Source organism: Aplidium turbinatum, chromosome 12 (genome assembly GCF_918807975.1).
Source record: "Aplidium turbinatum chromosome 12, kaAplTurb1.1, whole genome shotgun sequence".
Lineage (NCBI taxonomy): Eukaryota > Metazoa > Chordata > Ascidiacea > Aplousobranchia > Polyclinidae > Aplidium > Aplidium turbinatum.
Window position 1 is genome coordinate 25,488,368 of NC_137483.1, and position 24,639 is coordinate 25,513,006.

At 38.9% G+C, this 24,639-nt stretch overlaps 1 protein-coding gene across 2 annotated transcripts in view; it reads left to right on the forward strand.

The window, feature by feature from the left end:
• Positions 1-383: 383 nt before the first annotated feature.
• The window catches only part of LOC145780720 (inter-alpha-trypsin inhibitor heavy chain H3-like), a 162,032-nt gene continuing 137,776 nt past the window's right edge, over positions 384-24,639 (forward strand). For both annotated transcript variants that reach the window (XM_082592341.1, XM_082592342.1), the window contains exons 1-6: positions 384-995; positions 1,713-1,845; positions 4,715-4,845; positions 10,314-10,446; positions 19,290-19,384; positions 21,485-21,681. In XM_082592341.1, the coding sequence (XP_082448467.1) occupies positions 454-995; positions 1,713-1,845; positions 4,715-4,845; positions 10,314-10,446; positions 19,290-19,384; positions 21,485-21,681 (1,231 nt within the window). In that variant the 5' untranslated portion in view covers positions 384-453. The remainder of the gene's footprint in view (positions 996-1,712; positions 1,846-4,714; positions 4,846-10,313; positions 10,447-19,289; positions 19,385-21,484; positions 21,682-24,639) is intronic.

The following is a 24,639-nucleotide window of genomic DNA, read 5'->3' on the forward strand; positions in this document are numbered from 1 at the left end:
CTCAGGCTCCATTGTTTCTGCCAGGTTTCAAAATTAGGAAGTCCTTGTTGCGATGAGAAAGAGCAACGCATCTTAGCAACGTCACCGATTATCAAAAGTCTTCCAATCGTTTCAGTTCACCATTGTTATTGTTTACCAGAATCAGTTTGTTTGATAGCATCATAGAAAGAGAAAATAAAGCAGGCTATACGGAATTAGAACAACGGGATCAGATTGTAGCCTAGTTATGTAAAGGAAAGCTTTTACACTTTTAACAACAAAAGGTTTGATATTTGGGGTGATCAGATCTTGATATTCTGATGAAGAAAAAAGTTCCATTCCATGCCAAACTTTATGTTAATATCTTTAGTATAATGAAGGTTTATTATCTTTCAGACACTTAGGATAGCATGAGTTAAATCTTTATTTAAACGTGAAGTATTTTGGAGCAAACAGAGATATAGGAAACCTACAATGTGGTGGAGAGGTGAAGCGGTGGTTTATGTGCTTCTTGCCATAGCAACCATAACATGTCTCGGGAGATTGATTCCTCCTGAACAATCAGAAAGTGATTGCGAAAGTTATCGGAGGCTACTGATCAGAGTCATGGTGCGGTTCGGGGCGACATACTTTGCTGACAACCCAAGAATGAACAACACACAGCTGGACCCAAATCGCATCAACCCGCTTTCCCCGATTGAATTGTTCAGGGAATTTTATGGGAATGCTGCAACTCCTAGAGATTTCAAAGAAGCAATTTTACAGATTTACTATTCGGATCCTGGTCCTGATGGACCTTCCATCGAGGAATCGGACAGGATTGTGCTGCGTGACAACATTTACACTTATGCAAGAGCTAACAGCTATGAACTTGCCAGGGAAAAGTTTGGGTTGCTGCTTTATCTGGGAATCGGTGATTACGCCTCTCACTCAACTGATTGGCTGAATCGAAGATGCTTACAGGGAGAAGCACTGATAGCAAACGTCCAGGGTCTTGTTAGTGCCGAGTTGGAAAGGTAAAAATCATTAAAAAAAAGTAGACGTTATACTTTCTACTATTTTAATTTTAAGCTCTTTTTTCTGTGCCATTGGTGTGGGTAAGTTCTAATATTCATTTAATTCAGTCATGGTTCTATCATGGTTCTATATGCAATATAACTGTCACGACACTCCGGACTTAGTAAGCCGGGGAGCACCTAAACCCAAACTTAACAATCAAAAGTACAATTAAAAAACACACCGGCTCTTGTGTAACGTGTAGGCTACTAGCAATGTTTCGATCGACCAATTTAAAATTACTTTACAGTCATGCCTGTACTTTACACCTCATGTGATCTATTTCTCCCCGTGTAATTTACTCGAAATCATTCTTGTATCATTTGTTGGGTTTGTGCTTTTCAGTCCGGAGTGTCTTACTCTTTACAGTTATAGCGCATAGTCAGATTTATCTTATATTTTTCATTTTATGTATATTGCAGATATGTAATTCCTGATGAGGACACACGTACGTGTCGAAAACGTTTGTTGATTTTTTAATGATGTTATACCTCTTTGTAATAAAACACGTTAAACCAGCTGAAGTTACTGTGTTTTGTTTGTCTATGGTTCAACAAAGCAAACTCTCTTCCAAAGCTTTATCAAATAACAAAATCTTGACTGTAAGAATGAACTTAAACTAAATGATATTAAAATGTACAGCAATTACAAAATTAATTCTTATATAATTATTACAGGCTCCGCAACGCAATCGGAGAATTTAAGTTTAGCGCATTCTTGGACTTAGGGTCGGGAACAACACTAGCTTTCGTCATAGATGATACGGGAAGCATGGCGGGAGAGATAGAAGCAGCGAAAGATAGAGCAAACGTAAGCTGGAAGGGCACCCCAATCTGAATTTCCCTTAATATTATCTCGAGCAACCACCTTTAGCTCTTACTTTTTTGATATGGAATTTTTATGTAGGCTAAGGGACCGACCTATTTTGACACCTAAGTATGTTAGACTGGTAGGCTACAGTGTGCCAAATTGCTTCCATTCCAGGAAAGGAAATGTTTAGTTAATGTAAGTCATCCCGGGATCTAAGGTGGAATGCGAAAACTTGGGTGTGCTTCTTTAACAATGAAGTGTTTTTCATTACTTTAGGTTTAACCTGGATTTCAGAACAAGTTGTCACTTCCTAACTTTGGACCGATGTAGAGGTGTGAGGCACAATAGAACACATTTTTTTATGCACAATTGGACAATGTCACATTGTGACATCCTGATTACTAAGACTATTCCAAGTAAAGCTACAAACAATTTTGCGATCTAACAAGATTTTCCACCGGTCCTATTTGTAAATAATTTTAAAAACTTGAGGTTATTCAACAGATTAGCAGACAGAATCCAATTTGATGCATAGTTTCATTTTTCTTCCAATTGGTAGGTGGTACACAACATATGTACCACACGGTTTACTTATTTCAAGTTTTTGTAAACTTAAACGTAAAACTAATCATTAATCAATATGCAGCAATTAGTAATGATTGCTAATCTACAATAAACTGAAAATATTTTATCATCCTCTTCCCGCAAGCGTCCAAACTTTTCTACCCATACCAGCAACACGTGGCTACTTTTAAGGATCTAAAATCACATCGCCATGTTTCCAATTTAAATGCACAAAAATAAAAATTTGAGCTTTACTGAACTCTATCATACCGGTAATTCCCAAATAAAAAAACAAAGCAGACTTCCAAGTAGATTTGAAATCATAGTAGGGGAGAGTGGGGCACAATTGGACATGGGGTACAATTGGACATCGCATTTTATAGAAAAAATTGGAAACCCTGGAAGTCCCTGCCTTGGCAAAAAATTAGTTTCACATCAATCGTTGTATTATGAAAATTCTAAGAGTTTGTGTTGGTCGTGTATTGAGTTTGGCGGTGGGAAGTCTTTTAGCACCTGTATAGTATTTTTAGCGGATTTTGTTTTAATCGTAATTTTTTTATGTAAAGTAAAGATTTTTAGATTTTTTCTTTTTCTGTTAAAGCCATATACAGTAAAGTATCTTTTCATTACCTTTGCTTTGACCTGACTTTTAGAACAGGTTGTCCCTGCCCAACTTTAAATCGATGTTGGTGTGTGAGGCACAATTGGACACAAATTTTGGGTACAATTGGACAGCAACACACATGGTAGATCATACTGTAAAAGTAGTTCTTTTAATATTGCATGGTCTCATGCAACGCAATGTCATTTAAACGTTGTAATAACATTAAAAATAAAAATTTTGGGAGACAAGATAAAATTTTAGGGGGGGGGGGGTAAAATTGCTTTTCCAAGACCTCCTCCCCCGTGGCAACGTCCCTGATTTTACTGCAATAAACAAGTAAAATCTATTTATTAGAGTCCTTGTCAGTTTCTTGATTACTTTTGTGTTGATTTAAACTGTTGTTTCTAAACCATTGATAATATTTGCAAATGTCCAATAGTGCCCCATTACCGGGGCACAATTGGACAAAAACAATATTTTTTTCAATTGACTGTAGTATTTAATATGCATTACCTAAGTGTTGTTTCACTGTCTCATTTTGTTAACAGTGTGATACTTTGTTATTGTGCAAAAGTTGGATTTTGTTAGACTTTTAATATAGACGGGATTTCTATTTTACTATTTTTTGTCCAATTGTGCCCCACTCTCCCCTACACACATGTACCACTAACCCTCAGAGTGTTCTCAAATCTTTGGATGGGCCTTTTAATTATCAAAAGTAGTTGACATTCATGTAAATTTTAATCAAGCAAAAATCATATCAATACAAAAAAAATCACCACAAATAATATTAAACTATATTTTAAAAGCTTTTACAAAGCAGCAAGTTTATCCCACTGATGTTTTGTGCACGAGAACATCGCTCATCCTCTATAGTCTATACAGACAAACACATTCTCTCGTTAAAAATTATTAAACAATATTGAAGTCTCAAAAACTAGAGCCAATTTTAAAAAAATGCCATTTTCTGACTCGGCAGCCCAAAATTACCCTGACTTATTGTACAAAAGAATGCTCTGGAACTCACAAATGCAGAAGTTTTAAACCGTGTACATCAAGATAAGGAAGCTACAGTATTGAACAACATCACGGCAACTCAAATGTCTTGGTGACATCATCAGAAAAATGTAATTTAAAAATCTCTGAGCGGTCATCTTCTCGGAAGACATGCCATGGCAGACAACGAATAACATTTCTCTGTAATTTTCAACAAAATAAATTAATCAGCCAACCAAGAACACTTTGGGACACTGCACGACAAAGAGAACGATGAAAAAATTCGAACTGAGGATCTTGTTCATCAAAGACCGCATCGGCTATGATACAAACATACATACAAAGTTTTAAGGAAATTATCTTTTTTACGGATTTTGAAATAATAATCGTATTTGATAGCATGCTTAGAATATATTGCATAGCAAAATAATGAAATATCTTCTGCACTTCTTCACCAAGCTACAGAATGTTGTATTTGTCATGTGTAACGATGCATTAATAAGTTAATTGCGAGATGTGGAGAGGAAAAATTTGCTCTCGATGGACAGACAGGCTCCCCCCTTAAAATGAGGATTAATTCATGGCCTTTATAATCAAAAGTGGTTGATGATGATGGTGATGATGTAGTAGTACATTGTTTATAATGTGCAGTTGAATTTCAATGATGCTTTCAATTTTTTGACTTCTGCAATTTTCCGTTTCCAGCAAATCATCAACGAGCGTCAAGGTTCGCTTGATGAGCCCCAGGACTTTGTTCTTGTTCCTTTCAACGACCCGACCGTCGGACCATTAACAACCACTAACAATCCAGACATCTTCAAGAAGGCTATTGCTCGGTGTGTAATTCATTTTTTATAGTGATACAGTGAATTTTTTCATGATCAAGAATCAGTCTATACTCGTCAATGAAATAAATTGACTGCATCAGCGTGAATTGCCTAAAAACTTTACGGCGTAAAGTACTGCGTCAGCTCTTAAAGAAATTGACGGCGTCAGCGTCAGCGCTAATTTCTAGCGTTATTTTAGCCAGGGTCTCACAAAACAGAAGTATTTCAACCAAGTTTAGGCTAACAATAGCTATATAAATAAAGAGCAGGTAGCCTAATATGTTTTGAGACTGTATTGTAATTGGCTGCTTAGCCTACTAGTTATTTCCTTGTAGAAACACAAGCATTTCAAAATGTTTGTCCGACAATCTGCTGCGTTTGGGACGCATAATGTCCTTTCCAAGTGAAAACATGCGTTCCACAGCAGCGCTGGATGGTATTGGTGTGTTGTATTTCAAAAACAAGTCTTAAAAACGTTTACTCGGAAAGGGATCATTGTTCCAAGCGTGCTGTGATGGCTTAGCATATATAAATCTTTTAACGAGGTCCACTGCGCCAACATCGCTGTTTTTAAGAGCATAGAGCTCTTGAAATAAAGTATCTTCAACTTCCGCGATTACATTCATTGATTTTCCTCTTTCTCTCTCTGATCCTTCGTTCTCGATACTGCTCACGATCTGAGTGATCACCATTTGGCGAACTTCTTCCGCTTGTACTCCAGGTAGCCATTGCAACCAACGCGAACGCGGGTAGCTAATTCGGACGAGTCGTGCTGGCCAGGATACATCGTGAAACTCTGATTGTGAAACAAGATTTTCTATGAAAACAAAAAATGACGCATAGCGCTTGACGCTTAAAATCGGCAAAATAGTTGACGGCGCTATCACTTCCGTCAACTAAAAAATAAACTGACGGTGCTAGCCTCAGCGTCAACGTACAACACTGTCAAGAATTAAGATCATAGCAAAAAGGTTTGCTAAACCATTGACGGTACTAAGTTTTATATCTGCGGTACAATAAAGTGAACTAACCATTAAAGCTATCTGAGGATTAAAGCTGCGGTGTATCCTATTAGTAGTTGTGGTAAATTTGACAAGAGCAGAAAAAGTAACGTTTTTGCCAGTCTAAAGGTTGAAAGCTATGCTTTTTTTATTGAAACAGTAGCGGTAACTCCGGCTTGGGTATTTGGGAAAAAGTCGAACAGTCATTGCATTGATTAGTCATCCAGCTCACGCCGACCATGCACGTTGTTTGGCGCATGATAGATGGCGCAGTTGATGGTATGGTTTGTAGTTGCCTCTTGCTTACCGCAGTCGACCGTAGATCAGGGCTTGGCAACCTTTTTACATGTGCGGGCCAAATGAAGTAGTGATAATGCAGAGGCGAGTCACAATTCTTGTTCAATAACGTGAGACTAAGCGAACTTCACTTCGTTTTGAAAGTTGGAGTGGGCCGCACAAAAGCAGCACGCGTGCCGATTCCGGTCTGCTCGCCGTAGGTTTCCCACCCTTGTCGTAGATGGTGCCATCTTCCGTTTGTACACATTTAAGCGGAATTCTAATTCTAGTGGAATTCTGGAACGTAGGCTAGCGTAATGGTGTCAAAATGGCACCCCAGCCAGAGCCAGCTAGTCGCCTTAATAGAGCTGTGCATGATGAAATTTATGACCTATGCATTGTAGACATCTTTGTAATGACTAAAAATATTAACGTAAGTGAGCGACCTGTCCTGGACTACCCCTAGACATTTAGGTTTTGGGCAGAAGGGAAGGGCAATTTCATCAGTGTTAATCTTGAGCTCACGCTTCGCTTCCAGGTTGTTCAAATAAAAAGCTGTCATCACTGTTTTGGTTTCTCTGAGCTTCAATCTCTACTTCTGCAAGTACGCCAAAAGTGTCGACATGTCCTGGTTTAAAGTTCCTTCTAATGATTCCCAATATTTCGACATGCAGAATTGCAGAGTTGAGAAATCCTCGGCGTAAGCGTATACTTTGCAAATGCCGTGTGACTTAAGTGTAGATATTGAACAGAAGGGGGCCCAAGACAAATCCTTGAGGGATGCCATTTTTCAAGGCATTGTCACCTGGTTAGTTTATTTCAGTGTTGAGCAGAGGCGTAGTCAGATAGGGGACAATTGCCCCCTTTCCTCCCGAAATATTTTTGTATATGCAATCAACTAACAGACTTGCAAGCAATTGAAAAGCCGCAGAAAATTTAAAAAAGATGCCTTTATTTAATCAGGTTTGTATGGCATTTAGTCATGTAACACTTTCGTTGCTTACAGTAGTCAGAGGCAGTGATAAGCAATTTTGTTTTTTAACGTTTTGTTTGCCAGTAGCTTACTGTAATGTCGAATGTTTGTTTCTACGTATGGTGTACACCTCAGATTTAATACTAACAATGCTTAATTATGTGAATAGGTTATGCGCTATGTTGTATTTTGTTTGAAAGGCAAAGGGAAGTCTACCATTGAACTAATCATTACCGGCCTACTCTACTTATTCTTACAGTTGTCTTGCTTTTATGTAACTTACAAATAATAAACTTTTCATCCTCTGTGACAGCATCGTTTGATAGAGTATTGCTATTGATTTTACCTTAAAGCACTCTCAGAATGCGAATTTTTTTTTAAAGATTTTCTGGCCCCCCTCCCCCCCCCCGAAGTTTTTTTATGGCTACGCCCCTGGTGATGAGGTTAAAACTTTTGTTGTGAAGGAACTCCATGATGATGCGGACCATGCACCTGCTGGGAAGCAGTTTGTAGGTGAGAGTGAGACCTTGGTGGAATACGGTGTCAAGAAACACAGCACCGACCTTCCTCTTGATTGTGAAGCGATAGCCTACTCAATGTCTTGGCTCATAAAAGTAACTTGGTCTTCAGTCGACTTTCTACTTCGAAAAAAAAACTTGCGCTCGTGGCAAAAATGAATCAAACATTCTTCGTTTGAGTTTCTAAGGCAGAGAGTCTATCCTTTGTCACTCCAAGTTTACAATGTTTCCCGACCGCACTAAAAGGACACTGGAGGGGTAAACGGAAAAGTACGACGCCTGTAAGAAGAAGGAGCACCCACGCCTGTCTTGGAAGGATACATCTATGGTTCTGGTGTCTGCATCGAGACAAAAGAATGGAGTTTGTTGGTATTTCACTTTCATTCAGATTTCCAATTGAATGGTCTGTCCAGTTAGCCACGGAGATGTTTTGTTTGTCATCTTCATCAACAGAAGTTGCGTGGCTGGCGCGAATGAATGTCTTGATTTCGATCTACGAGAGGCTTCTTTGAAGAAGCAGACACCTTGGTGTGGAGAAGTTAGTTTGGTGTTAATGACAGGTGTCTTTGCCGAGAGACATGGTGGCTTCTTGGGACAAAGCTCAGCAGGTTGGATGCCAGCAAGAATAGCAGAAATGTCCAATGATGTAGGAGGCAGACATGCGGTTACAGAGCACCGTAAGCGTTTTCGACGTTGTGGCAGTGAGCACTGCGGTCCCAATCAACTGCAACTGTTGTTCAAATTTGAAAAATAATGACGGCAAAATCAACACAGATATTTTTAATTGTACCAGAAACTTTCTCCACAATTGAGCGTTTGTAGTCAGCAATTGCACCATGTCGAGCAATTTTAACAACCTCGAGTTATTTGACGTCCTCTTCGTCCACACAAACACTTTTGGGCACCTGCCCTCTTGACACAACTTATCTGTTAACCGATCGAGTTGTTTGTTCACATATGTGTACCACTCTGAACACTAGAATAAGAATTTTACAGGTGTAGCTGGTGTACGTTTGGTCAGTTTTGCTATATGGTTGTGAATCCAGGACTATATGCCTGCAGATAGAAAATAAGATCAACAGTGCTGAAATTTAGTTCATACGGAGAATGATGGGAATTAACTGGATTGATAAGATCACTAACGAAGAAGTGTGGAGACGCTCTGGGTGTATGCCTGGTGTCATTACAATTGTTATAAAAAGGCAAATGACATTCATCGGCCACGTCTATTGTAAGCGCGGAATGGAGCACTCGGTAATGATGGGGCGGTTTCCTGGTCAGAGACACCGGGGGCGTCTACCTTTAGAAAATTGTAAGAATCTTTTAACATGGACAAACCAGGATTTTGTAAATTTAATAAGAACAATGGATGAACGATCGTTTTGAAAAATTACGGTAGCCGACGCCTTATTCAGGCCTGGCCCATAATGATGTGCCACATAAAATGCTGTTCCCGAGGCTCATTTGCTTAATTGTTTCTGCGCAGGCGTCACCTAATCCGTTAGCGCTTTACCTGCGGGAAGGCGCCTTCTAAAGGTAGAGCCAATAACTGTTTCACTGTTTACTTTCAATCACTTCAGGTTTTTGTTAATGCCATCGAGATGGCTGAGATCTTGTGTTGTTGATATTGTTTGGTGTTTCATCATTTAAATAATATTTTGGAGCATAGATTTTCCAGCCGGATGCCCTTCCTGACGCTAACCACAGTTATTGGCGGTGGGCCTAGCCTTTACTTAAAAAGTATTTCCTGCAAGGCAGCAGGATTTCTAACAAGTTTAAACCAACCAGTCGAGGTTGTTGCCCATGAGGTGGGACGTGGACCCACTTATTAGTTTGGTGTGTGATCAAGACCAGTGTTCCCCGAGACCCATGGTGTAACAATCCATGTTTGTAAAGAACTATTTTTAATCCTTTAAAAAGAAAAACAAATAAGCTTCAAATAGTTGTGCGTTGAAGGAAGGTTTAGAAACGGATAGGGAGACTTACAATAAAGCTTCCTAAATTTGAAAGTCACCTTAAGCAACCTTGAGGGACGATCCACATGTGGTACATCATTATCAGCCGAGTAAGTACCAACAGCGGCTGCAAAAATGCTGCAGAGGCATAGAAACACATAATATAAGCATCTTAGGAAGCGGTCTAATAAAACCTTTTTGTTTCTGTGAACCAACCCAGCAAACTGTCTACTTGAAGCGGTTGACTGTCTCGTGTATCATTAGTATAAGCATTGCTACTCACGCAACAAGCAGTTCTGCCTCATTTTAAAAGAATGAGACTAGTGAACTGTTTGTTGCTTGAGAAACAAGGCTGATATTGTAGGAAGTGGAGTATCAGCAAAAGTTCACAAACAAAATCTTAATGGTTGTATCACAACCACGCTTTATTTTGTATACAGTTCATAATCTGTAATCATGATGATTTAATGTAAACTACATAATTACTTCCATTCTCAATTTCACAGCTACATGCTTGTGCAGTGATGTGACAGTGCAGTGCTCACCACGAACAACACCTTGAAATGTTTGATCTGCTCGACTCCGTTTTATTGCCCATTTCATCTTGATTTTGTGAGATTTTTGATTGAAAATACTTTCATCGTCAGTGCCGCAATACTTTCGTTTCAACATTAACTTTTTTCAATGCTTTCAAATTTAATCGATATTGTACCTGAAATGCTTTTTTTCTGAAAACCTGTTCTCTTTTTTTCAGTTTGTACGCCCACGGTGGAGGGGATGCAGCTGAGCTTGCTCTAAGAGGAATCTTGCTTGCAGTGGAGAATAGCAGACATGGATCTTCTATATTTGTGATCACTGACATTGACGCTAAAGACCTAGAGTTACAAGTAAGTCCAGAATAAAAGATGAAATCATGAAACAAATAGAAATGACATTTTCAAGGTTTCTTCTTCCGCGTTAATAAGAACGATACTTAGGGATTTACGCTGTTGGCTTTTGACAAGTGATACAAGTAAATAGCATAATAGTTGTATAATAGTTGTACAAGTGAATAGCATACTTTACTGATTATCGGGATGTCTATACTCAGAAGCAAAAGATTTAATGCTTCAATTCTTTAAAGTGCCCCTGACAGGTGGGATCCAAGTATAATAACTTTTTAAGGCATTTCCTAGCGCAGAATTACACTTAGCGAACATTTTAATCTTAACCTCGTAGCTCGACTGGTTAGGGCGTAATTTAATCAAACGACTGCTCCGCAGCGCCACCACAGGCGAAACTCCATATTTCACTGCTCTGGGACGACTTTGGTGGTATTACGTCATCCTAAGTGGACGTCGTTAGCAACGGATGAAACAAACGCTTCCTAGATGTAATTGGTGGATCACAGTTTGGTCGGAGTTGGTACAAGCGGTTGCTTTTTTTGAAGATTTATTGTTTTTTGCAGTTTAATAAAACTGTACTGGATACGTTCCTACAAAACCTAAAATATACTTTAAGTGAAAAATGACGAAATCGTACGAATCATCATTCATATTTAATTCACCATCACTATTCAAAAATAAATAAAAGTTCTCTCTCTCTCTCATAATGTGCCTTCAGTTGGCCATTGAAATCCTGTGTAACGGCCATCTGGATCTGGAAAATTGTCTCGGATTCGCCAAACAATGCATGACGGCATCACAATCCGATTGTTGCTTCCGAGAGCATCACCTTGTAGTATACACTCCAACACATGCCTGTAGGCATTTTTACTTTAGTGGTATTAACAAAATCATCTTCAGTGAAGTGAACATATAGGCCTACAACTAGTTTTGTACGGCCCATCCCACTTTCGAACACTTGAAGAAAACTTTGATCATTTTCTTCGCAGTACCTTGTTTTGTGGGAAAGTGGGAAAAGAAAGCACACGGTCTTTGTCACTGACAATGTCACACAAACAGCAATTTGTAGGCATTGCCTCAACCATAAATCAAAGGTGCTGTTTGTGAAATACTGTTGTTACATTGCAAATGGCTATAGCCAGATTAGGACAAATAAAAAAGTATGAAAATTGTAGCCCTATGAAACTGCAATTTCAATTGAATTGAGATGCTGTTTGATAAAAGTAAACTCAACCTATTTGATCGAAACCTGATAGTAATAATAAGTTCACTTTTTTATTTCGGTAATTCTTAATTTGCGCATGCTTTAGATCAACAGAGCCCCACACATTCACGTTTTGCAGTAGCCGTACCATACTTTACCAAGTCATCACAGAGAAAGAATGTATCCTTCCCGCTTACTGTGACGTCACAGCGGTGTTGCCGTTTTTATTTTCGCAATTGAATGAGTGCCAGATTCGCCGATGTCAACGAAAGTTTGCAAGCGTGTAACTTAGTAGCCTGTTGATATTTTTTACGATTTGCTGGTCAGAAAAGTTTGTTAGTGTCATCTTTTTGGTATCTTAGGTAAATTTAGCGAATTTATTTTCCTGTCAGAGGCACTTTAATGCTTTGTAATCCACATCCCATTTGCCATCGTTAGTCATTTGTCATCACAATTGTCATCGTTACAAGCGCAGTATATTTGTCAGTTCCCTGTGCACATGAAAGCCAACCAATAGAATTATTGGTTAATTGCTTATTTGAGGAAATTCAGACCAACTATACAATCAGTTGTAAATTTTAGATTCACATAATCGAATAAATTACTTGTAATATTTTGCAGGTATACAATATGTCCAAAAGTATGTTTAGCTTGTGTGTGATGATTAGGGCCATTTTTTTTATCTAAAAAATTGAAAAATATGACTTTATTTTTTTAGCATCAAACTTATGCTAACCTCCATAATTAATAACTCGTAGGCTTATGTAAGTTTTTACATGTATTTTGAACAATAGCTCGAACAACAAACAAAACACTTTGTTTCACTTGAAAATCACTACAAAATTCAATGTAGGCCACCTACCAAATTCAATGTACCTACCAAACCAGCTACTAAGTAGTATGAGTCAAAGCTCTAAGCTCAAAAAGCACCCTTGGCTCTTCAGATCTTAGCATTGGCTGACCTACTGCAAGTGTTTATAATATTCAGAGACTGGATTGTGTGTTGCAAAATAATGTGTCAAGATGATGTCACAATGCAAATTAACATCCAACAGCAAGCGCTATTATTAGACTACCGATACAAAAAATAATGAAAATGTTGCTTCCAATGCTTCGTGAAACTCAGCATGAGAACTCTCACTGCCCCTCTCATCCACAAATTATCAAATTTCAATGCTTACAGGAGCTGTTTGAACTGCATTTACGAAGTAACTAGGGTTCAATCTTTGCATTTTAAAGTAAAAATGAAAAGTCATATTTTATAATCTAAAACAGAAAATATGACTTTTTATGACTTAATAACTTCTAAAATTGACCTCCACAGTCCGACTTGTAGGCGTTTGGTCGTTTCGTGACTGAGTTGGTTTGTAGAATTATTTTTAAATAACATGTAAACCATGGTCAATTTTTTTCCATGGTTGTTTTCGTTTCTTCAAGCATTTTCATACTTACCTTTTTTAAAGCGGCTTTATGTAAATTATTCTATATTACTGTACGACAGTCAAAGTCCTTTGCTCTGTGTTCCCGACAATTTTCACCAAATCAAACGTCATATAAAAACCGTTATGGTCTACTTAATCTAGCTGGCATCTTACGTCATGGAAATTGCTAGAAAATGTCCAAATATTGCACCATCGGTCGTAAGACCTGATGAAATATTGCATTAGCCGCTTGAACACCTGTTTGAATGACTTCATAATTGTCTTTCATTATTGCGTCATAGTTATACTGTCTACGTGCATTTGAGATATCGCAAATTATTCTAGTCATTCGTAAAATTGTTTGTTGGAAGTCAGTCGCAAGTTTAACTGTTTGCTTGGTGCTTGCTAGCTGGACAAAATTTCCGTCTTTTATCCAAGTAATCTGTTCTGTAGTGACAGTTTTAGAGGCGTACGGTGTTGCGTTCCATTTTCGATAGCCGCGGGCTAATTTTACAGGAATACACTTTTGAATAGACGTTTCAAAAGAGTGTTTATTTTTCGGTCATTACATGCAGACGAACGGATTTGGGAATCTTATGTTACAATTTTCCCACGAAGAGATTATGGTTTACCGCTGTGACCACTCTGTTCAAATATTCTACGGTAGAATCACATAATTCAATGTAATTTCAAACGTAGCAAACAATTGAAACACACCATGTGTAGTTGTGCACAATATCACAGTTACAAAATAATTCTGAATACCACAATGTTTTTACGAAGAAAACCATCTTCCAACTATATGACAATGTGGCATGTTCAAAATGGTATCTTGGAACTTAAAGTACTCTGAGAATATCAAAACCCCAAAATCTGATTTTCACATACGACAGCACACAAACAGTTAAATAAAAGTATCTGTCACAATCAATAGGTATAGCCCAGACGGCAGGTTACATTATATTTATATGAACATTGTAATTTTAAATTTGCGTCCGGTTCCTCCAACGTATTGTTGGAAACATTTTTGACAGGTAATTAAATAAATAATTTAGAAGAATCACAGTTAACTGAATGAAAAATATTGAATTGTTTACTTGTTACACTACTGGAAAAGTTTTCACAAGGATTGGAATGATATCTTTTTTTGTTGCAATAGGTGAAACCAGGTGAGGTCAAAGTAGAATACAAAGGTTTAAGGTTAGGTTTGATTAGCAAGTTACGAAGAGTTGATAGAGAAAAAATAAGAGTTGAAGAGTTGATAATCCAAATAACTGTGATTCTGTGAACAGCAATCAGTTCTTCACCTATTCAATCTGCTATGATTACTGTACAATGATATGGGCTACAACTCCACAACGCAATCATCTACTGTGCAACTCAAATAATTACCTGTTGAAAGTGCTGAACTACTGAACTATTCGTTAAAGTCCTCAAAGGCTTTCGTTTAACATCTCACAAGTAGAACTATTCGACCATTTATTTGACTGTTTTACGTTTGATGTCCCAATAAACTACGTCATCAATCTTCCCAAAGTCTCTTTCCGGGAAAGCGATAGAAAGAACCGTGACAGGATCCAAGTGCAGTAACTTAACTTATGCTTAACTTCACTTCAAAATGTGGAATGTTTATCTGCAATCTAACCACATAGATTATCCCTTGCTCGTAATTTGTTTTCTTCCTAGTGAAGCTTTAACATGATTTACAAGGATCTTTTACTGACATTGTTACTGTTAGGTTATTTCATTAGCAAATTCAATCATAATTAACCGATAAAAGATTATAAGCAAGAAGAGTAAGTTCACCGCAAGGCCTTGACAAAATATGGATTCTTCCAATTATTCAGTTAACCTAACTCAACGTTCAGCACAGTCTGCTTTGACCTAGAGTCCTAGATGAATGTTGTCAGCAGAACGCAATCAGTTCCATAGAGGACCAGCAACACTTTACACGCAGTGGTGACTATGCTATCATAATCACGAAGTAGTAACCATGCTATCAAAATCACGCAGTGGTAACCATGCTATCATAATCACGGAGTGGTAACCATGCTATAATAATCACGCAGTGGTAACCATGCTATCATAATCACGCAGTGGTGACCATGCTGTCATAATCACGCAGTGGTAACCATGCTATCAAAATCACGGAGTGGTGACCATGCTATCATAATCACGGAGTGGTGACCATGCTATCATAATCACGCAGTGGTAACCATGCTATCAAAATCACGAAGGGGTGATCATGCTATCATAATCATGGAGTGGTGATTATGCTATCATAATCACGCAGTGTTAACCATGCTATCATAATCACGCAGTGGTGATCATGTTATCATAATCACGGAGGGGTGATCATGCTATCATAATCACGAAGTGGTAACCATGCTATCATAATCACGCAGTAGTAATCATGCTATCATAATCACGCAGTGTTAATCATGCTATCATAATCATGGAGTCGTGACCATGCTATCATAATCACGGAGTGGTAATCATGCTATCATAATCACGGAGTGGTAACCATGCTATCATAATCACGGAGTGGTAACCATGCTATCATAATCACGCAGTGGTGACCATGCTATCATAATTCATAACCACGGAGGGGTAACCATGCTATCATAATCACGCAGTGGTAACCATGCTATCAAAATCACGGAGTGGTAACCATGCTATCATAATCACGGAGTGGTAACCATGCTATCATAATCACGGAGTGATAACCATGCCGTACTAACTAAGAGAAGGACAGAGAACACAGTGTCCAAGGCGCAATGGTCCACTACACAATTTTTTGTGACAAAATCAGACTACAATGTAGGCAACATGACATTGTAGAAATTACAAAATACGCATATGCGGACAACTTGGCAATTCTCCACTCCACAAAGTCGTGGGAAAATCTAGAAAACACCCTGAGCGAGGACATGAAAACCGTCTCAGCTTATCTCCAGAACTGGCGACTGAAACTCAGCAAAATCAAAACTGTGGCAGCAGCTTTCCATCTCCATAATCGGGAAGCTGATCGTGGGCTACATGTCCAAAGCAATAGAAAATCTTTGGCCTTCTGCCCCGAACCAACATATCTTGGGGTGACATAAAAGTCTAAAGTGAGTCATTAACGTCTAATATGTGAGCGATCTGTCTAATGATTAGACAAATCGCTCATTTTTCGCCACCATTTGGTGTTACTGCGCAAGAAACTGACATCACGCGTTGCGCGAATGAAGCGCCCAGCAGGCTCCAGCTGGGAGGCAAGGGCTGACATTGCGTATGACAGCCTTAGCCCTTTCCTAGTTTGCAGCAGAGTACTGCACATCTGTTTGTTTGTTTGTCTTATCTGTCTGTTTGTTTGCCTCAGTGCTCACTGCCGCAACATCGACAACGCCATAGCCCCATGCGCATAGTGACCGGATGCCTGCGTCCCACACCACTAGACAATCTTTCCATTCTTGTTAGCATCCCACCAGGGATGCATCCAACCCGCTGAGCTTCGTCGCGAAGAAGCCACTTTTTCTTTCAGTCGTCGGGCATTGGAGCTCAACCATCTTCACTCCAAGGTCTCTGCTCCTTCAAACGAGCACCCGCATTGACTGAAATCAAGACACCCATTAGAGCCAGCCGCTCGACTTCTAATCAATAAAACTAATGGACAAAACATATCTGCGGCTAATTGAGCGGACCATAAATGGATTCTGAATGGAAGTCAAGTACCATCAGACTCCATGTGTTTATCCCCGACGCCGACACACGCCCCATCGGTCTAACACTACCAAGACAGGCATGGGTGCGCCTCCGTACGGACGTCGGGGTTTTCCGCTCAACCATGCACCAATGTGGAATAGCCTCTTCCCCCTCCCGTGAATGTGGTGCTAAGGAACAGACCACAGACCACATCATCAATTACTGTAACATCTTTAAGCCACCTGATGGAGAGGAAGATCTGCCTGGGGCGCCGGAACGATTTTTGACTGGGAGGGCAGGATTACGAAAAAAGGGCACTTTTGTTTACTAAAAGGCCAATTTTTTTCAAGTTTTAACATAAGATATAGCAATAATGCTAATCTACCAGCTCATCACTATGTATTGAGTAATGATAGCCTACAAGTGTCCCGTATACAAAGAAGGGCATCATGCTATGTTATAACGATGTAACCTACTGTCAAGCCTTAAAGCAACTTGCGGCCATGGCAGCTAAGTAGTGCTTGAATGACCGCCGGTGCTACCTCCTCAATCGGCCAGGTTTGGCCGCCTGTCTCTTCTAGCCAATTATCTAATTTCGCAATAGAATGATCGTGGATTAACTGTGGAAAATATATAGTATCAAAGAGTGACGCAGAATTAGGTCAGCACATATATCCATCTGCGATCATCAGCGCTGTAAGTCTTGTTTGTAATCCGAAGTGCTAATTTACATCGCAATATTGTCATTTTTATGTCGATTCGATGTTGTCGGACATTGAATCGTTGTTAAAAAGGAGAACTAGGTTAGTTGACATGTGAGGAGAAAACATTTTTTGATCATATTTTGCAAAAACTATGCTTCTTTTAGTAATGTCCTTCGCATCATTGAAATACTTATTACCTTGCCGTCATCGTCAACACATGTCGAACGTTGTTTTTCGTTGTTAAGAAGAATTCTAGGGGAGTGGCGAACTTCTGTAAAATCAGCTACGTTGGAGACACTCGTGCGAGTGTCTTTAGATGGTCCCGCAGTACTGGATTACAATCCCGATAAAGCAGTTATTGCGTAGTGCAACGATTCTATTGTAGGACGTCGCCCAGGCCCAGACTTCAACAACGCTAAGTGATCATTTTAGCATTGTTGCAAGTTTAATTCTATTTACTTGTGCTATCGTTATTTTTATTTAGGCCTCCAAGCACGCAGATTTGGCCTCCGAGAAGGAGCTCCAGGTAGGCCACAATGGCTGCCGAAAAAAAAACGAGTTTTAAGGCCTGTACTGTGTTGCAAAATTTTGTGCCGTAAATATTATTTTGAGGCAAAAATGAAAGATTATAATTAGGCTAAAAGCGAATGGCAGAAATTGTTATATTGCAAAATGTGCAGTAGCTTACATGACTTTAAAAGGGCACCATTGCCTCCCTGCCCCTCCATCTGCAGAAAAATTGAGGGCTGGGGGGGCTCCTGGGTCTGCGTGTCTTGGATGATGAAAGACTGGCTGCTCTCTAGTAGATTTCCAGTGTAGTCCGGGAACATCGTAAATTTGTGATAGTAAAAGGTAGACTCTCGGCCCCAGAGAATCACACGACGAAGAAGAAGATTGTTGGTAATTTTTAAGTTAAGGTTTCTGTTGAACATATCGGTAACAAAAGTAGTGAAGTCAGTTGATTTTTTTGACATGTTGAACATGAGTCATGAAAAACATTTACTCTCTTCAATTGTATTGCTTCTGATCATCCTGTTGATCGTCATCATATTCCTAGAATTATTCTACATAATTAGTATTTGAGGCTAATTGAGCCTCGGTCGACGTCCGGTCTCTGTCCCTCGGTCGACAGGTTCTGGAGCCTAATCACCTTCTCCACCACAAAATCTCTGCTTTTCCAAACGAGCACCCCCGTTGACTGAAATCAAGACACCTATTCGTGCCAGCCGCTCAACTTCTTATCAACGAAGCTGATGTACAAAACATCTCTGCGGCTGCTTGGGCGGACCATAAATGGAGTTCTGAATGGAGGTCAACCGCCGACTCTATTCGTTCATCCCCGACGCCGACACACGCCCCATCGGTCTAACACTACCAAGACAGGCATGGGTGCGCCTCAACCGTCTCCGTACGGGCGTCGGGCTTGTCCGCTCAACCATGCACCAATGGGGAATGGCCTCTTCCTCCTTCTGGGAATGTGGTGCCGAGGAACAGACCGCAGACCACATCATCAATGACTGCTCCATCTTCAAGCCACCTAACGGAGTGGAAGGTCTGCGCGTCATGGATGATGAAACCAAAGAATGGCTGCTCTCTAGTAGATTTCCAGTGTAGTCCGGAACATCGTGAATCTGGGGTGGTAAAAGGATAGACCCTCGGCCCCAGACGCTCACAGACGCTCACACGACGAGTATTTGAAGTTGTTTACAAACAAATTTAGTCACACAATTTCTTTCGTAATCAATGTATTTCATTATTAGCCATGATATTAGCAGTGCTGGCTATTGTAGAAACCTTTCAGGCAAGTCATCATTTCATTTTTGTTTGCAGGATGTCGTTGTCGCACAAGCGAAGCAGAAAAACATAAAAATTATCTTCTTGCTCACAAACAGAATTCCAACGACTCAGTGCCGATTCTATACCAGGTGAGCCTTTGCAATTAACTCAAAAAAAAATCCAGTATGGTCTGCACCAGTGATTCTCTACCACGGTCCTCAACCATTCTTCTTGCGGTTCTCATTGTTGCAGCAAAAATTATTAATTGTTCCAGAAGACCTCCCCAAATGGCGAGAATACATGGTTGTCACATAACTTACGTTCTTGCAAAAAAGCCTTAGCGTATAGCCTAATAACGTTTCTACACACTATGGATATAGAGCAATTGGCTGTGTTTGTCAGGGGAGTTACACCAAACTTTAACATTTGCGAGCAATGTCTCACTTGTGCTCCATTCACGGTTCAACAGAAAGAGATAGGTTATATATGTTTTCTGAATGTTGTTCTAGTCTTGAAGCACATTTGACCCAGTTTTTACAGCAAAATGGTTGGAATTAGATTCAACCATCACAACCGATTGACGAACCATCATTTGACCAGCTGTTGAGTAGGTCTACCGCATCTTCCAATATTCCCCTCGTGTTGGGAAACTTATTAAGTCAATGCACATTAAGTTTCACATTAAATTGCATTTGTTTTGTTGCGGCCCTGAACAAAATCCAAGTTTTGAATTTGGCCCCGTGTTGAAAAAGGTTAAGAACCACTGATCTACATAGTGGCATAGCAGCACCATCTGCCGCCTTGAATATTTGAACAAACAGCAGCCCTTTTTACACTACCATAAGCTTCAGTAAAGGCTAGTGAAAGTTTCCACAATACGAAACAGAAAAAATACAAATTCACGAGGTAAGGTAATACGAACTGTCGAACTCAATATACAAAACGCCCTAGACTAGACTTTACTAATCTAGGCCTTGGATAGACGAGCTTATTGCATTTACTGGAATTCATAGACCTATAATTAGATTTAAAATTAGTGTTAATAGTTTATTTTTATAAACAATTCAAGGTTGGAAGAAAATTGATTGGTCGATTAGTTAATCGCTATGTTGGTCGGCCGTGGTGCGTTAACAAGAATGTGGGGGACACATCCAAAAACCAACCAAATTTTAAAATTATAATTGTTAAATAATGTGAAAAGACCATGGTCCCAGGGCCGTGTTAACCGCTCCCATGCTTACCGGCCGGAGGCCCACGGCTGTGTAGGAGCCTCTAATTTTAGTATTTTTAATGTTTTTTGACTATTTAAAAAAGAAAAAGGCTGCTACAAAAGCTCTATAACACTATAACATATATAGGGCTATAAAAATTTCAAGAAATAAATTACTGAAATCCTTTTTATGGTCGTGAATAAAGTTTTTTTTTTTTGAAATTGTAGGCTGAATAAATTTTAAACTAAACCTTCTACTCAAATTCAGTTTTAATTTGACAAATTTGGTTACGCACACAGCAACATATTGTTACACAAAAAATGTGCACTTTGATAAAAAGAAATTATTGCCTTCAAAATGCCTAAAAAGTGACCACAACAAGATTAGATTTGTAAAATTTTTCAGGTGCATTTTTTTCAGGTGCATTTTTTTGGACGTTACGTTTTGCATTGTCCGTATGTCGTATAAATTTTTGATTTGTGAAAACTCTGGTCTTTTTCCAACTTTTTCTAGATTCGCTACTGCATTGTTGGCATTTCTACTGCTTTTTTTAATATTAGAGTAGCCTAAGGTTGTTTACGGTTTGTTGAAATTGTAAATGTGAATTCTTTTCTACAGTTTGGGGCTATAACCTAACTCTTTCTTGTTCAATTTTTAAGAGCCATCTTTAAACATATAGGGACCCATTAGTGGATTTCGGGAGGAGAGCGAGATGATGCTCACACGGCCCTGCAGGGTTCAATATCTTCTCTGTATACTCCACTGCCTGGACCTGTTTCAAGGATTTTTAATCAACCTGTTTAATTATTGTTCAGACTCACTCAAATCTCATTAAAAGCTAAACGTTTGAAACATGTAGATAATGTGAGAATCGTTCTCTAGAGATTGTAATAATCCGAGGCGGAAAGTCAAACTTGGTTTACACTATAGGCTCTCAGTCGGCCAGCGACAACATATATACTACGGTTCTCAAACGTACGCAACAAAAAAATATCAACAACCAAGACCGACACTGAATGGCGTTTCATTTATTGTCAGGACTGAAAATGAGTTGGAAAACAGAAGATGCTTAACCACGTCGTTTCGCCGAGGTTACGAATTATTCGACTACATTGCCCAAAGTACAGGAGGGAACATTCTGGTTGTGACAAAGAGCGACATCTTCCGGGCCACAGAGGTCATTGACAGCACAGTCAAGCAGGGTGTAGTGGATATTGACTACAAGCTATTTGCTGGTAAGAGAGGATTGGGGATATCAACAACGAGAGTATAAATGATATTTTTAACTTGTGTAAAACAAATTGCATGCCATGTTTAAATTATGTATCAACTATATTCCACCATCACCATAGTTTGACAATGTATGCCTTGATCTCGCAGAAACAACTGAGTTTGTCTTGTAATCACAACTTACAATTTACTTTCCGTAAATGTAACGTATTTTGTTTGCAAAGTTTGGTAACTGCCATGAAGAATTTAGACCGTTCATCTAATTCTAAAACATCTATGCAAAACTAGCCTATGGCTTACTTTTCGTGATTAGATATTGAAAACATTTTCAATGGGGTTGTGCGATCCACTCGGTGGCGCTACAACTGGGTCCTAGCAACACGCTCGCAGTGATTGCTTCAAGCTTTAGCACGCTTTGCGTAACGCGCGTACAGCTGATATGGGTGGGATGGGAGTGCAGTGTTGTGTTGATGTGAGGGTAAGAAGGTGCATATTACCAAGTTTGATACATTTTAGGCTTGATTTAACATTGCTGTGGCTATAAAAGCAAATAAGTAAACAGGCTTTTCGAACACATTGCATGACAAGGTATCGACTTGTGGTGACAGGCAGAGAGGGAGACAGAGCAGTTTTTGTAGCTATAATCCTTTAATAATGTCCTTGAAGTCTATGATTGTGCTGTCTCTTCCTTGTAATAATAAATTGAGATGATTTAACTCCGTAAACATGTCAGTTAAATAAGCAAGATTTTCTTCAAAGTTATCAGCATTCATCACATCAATCATTTTTTTTTCAATCATGCCATTTTGTTTTTGGATTTGTTTGGCAGTTTGCTTCTTTTGCATTTCACTATCAATTTTATTCTGCATAAATGCCTTTACTTCTCTTCTTAGCTGAAATAACCGATTCAAAGCATTGCCTTTTGATTCAAAGCATTTGCCTTTTGATGATATTAAATAAAAACTCTTCTTTAATACCATCTTTTATTTTGTAATGGACGTAAACTAGCATCTGTGCACAAGATCGAACTCCAGTGGACTCATCCACTGCAATGCTGAACAAGCCAGGTTCTTTAATTTCCTTCACAACAGTCTCCTTAACATTTTCTGCCATTTCAAAAATTTGTCTCTGCACTTTTGGGTGCAAGTATAGAATCCGCCACGCTAGTCAACGTGACGTCACAAAACGGACGCAACTACTACATAAAGGGTGAAAAAAAGGATGTTGAAAAGCGGCGGAATGAAGGTGATAAAGCGGAATGGATATGGATTTTTTGACAATTTTACTGTGTTTTTACAATAAAAACATTAAACCAACGTCGAGTGTTGAATATAACTACCTAGAATGACATAAAATTTACCAAATTGCATCAATTCAGCTAAAAATTTATCCAATTAAACTTTAAAAATAAAAATATGAAACGTTTGCAACTAAATGTGTTGTAGCTATCTAATTTCAGCTCGCATTTTAATTTTTACAATAAAAGTAGCCTACCAATCTAACGCAAATGCAAAGAGTATGTCTTGCTTTATGCACCTGGAAAGTTTCAGGTTTATATCTTATCTACAAAACGGGCAATCGTCGTTCAAACGTAGCCGCTCGGCGACACTTTTTACCAATGCATTGTAAAGGCGAATCGATCCTTATTCAGTATAAGCCACCCCTTGTTTGCTGTGATCGGTAAATAGTGCTTCCACTAAACTTGCTGTAGTTTTCTCGTTTCTGTTCGGATTTTAACAATTTTGCCATCGTTGGAAAGCACGATCATACATCTACACGAATCAATTAAACAGTCGCACAAAATAGGTACTAGCTTTATCTTGTGATAACTTAAACTTCACCAACTTGTACCGATTCTCAGCAATTTAATTTTTGCAATAAAATCATTAAATTTTTGCAAACTAAAAGAATATGTCTTGCTTTATGCACATGAAAACTTTCAAGTTTATATCTTATCCACAAAACTGGCAATCGTCGTTCAAACGTAGCCGCTCGGCGACACTTTTTTCCAATGCATTGTAAAGGCAAATCGATCCTTATTCAGTATACGCCACCCCCTGTTTGCAGTGATCGGTAAATAGTGCTTCCACTAAACTTGCTGTAGTTTTCTTGTTTCTGCTCAGATTTGAACAATTTTTCCATCGTTGGAAAGCACGATCATACATCTACCCGAATCAATTAGCTACAAATCCAAAACAAGTACTATCTTTATCTTGTAATAACTTAAACTTCACCAACTTGTACCGATTCTCAGCAATTTAATTTTCACAATAAAATCATTAATGTTTTAGAAATTGAAAGAGTATGTCTTGCTTTATTCACCTGAAAAGTTTCAGGTTCATATCTCATCTACCAAACGAGCAATCGTCGTTCAAACTTAACCGACCAGCAAAGCTTTTTTTCAATGCATTGTAAAGGCGAATCGATCCATATTCAGTATACGCCACCCCTTGTTTGCAGTGATCGGTAAATAGTGCTTCCACTAAACTTGCTGTAGTTTTCTCGTTTCTGCTTGGATTTTAACAATTTTGCCATCGTTGGAAAGTACGATCATACATCTACACGAATCAATTGGCTACAAATCCAGAACAAGTACTATCTTTAACTTGTAATAACTTAAACTTCACCAACTTGCACCGATTCTCAGCAATTTAATTTTTACAATAAAATCATTAATATTCTGCAAATGGAAAAAGTATGTCTTGATTTATGCACCTGAAAAGTTTCAGGTTTATATCTCATCTACCAAACGAGCAATCGTCGTTCAAACTTAACCGCTCAGCGAAGCTTTTTTTCAATGCATTGTAAAGGCGAATCGATCCTTATTCAGTACGTTATACGCCACCCCCTGTTTGCAGTGATCGGTAAATAGTGCTTCCACTAAACTTGCTGTAGTTTTCTCGTTTCTGCTCGGATTTTAACAATTTTGCCATCGTTGGAAAGTACGATCATACATCTACACG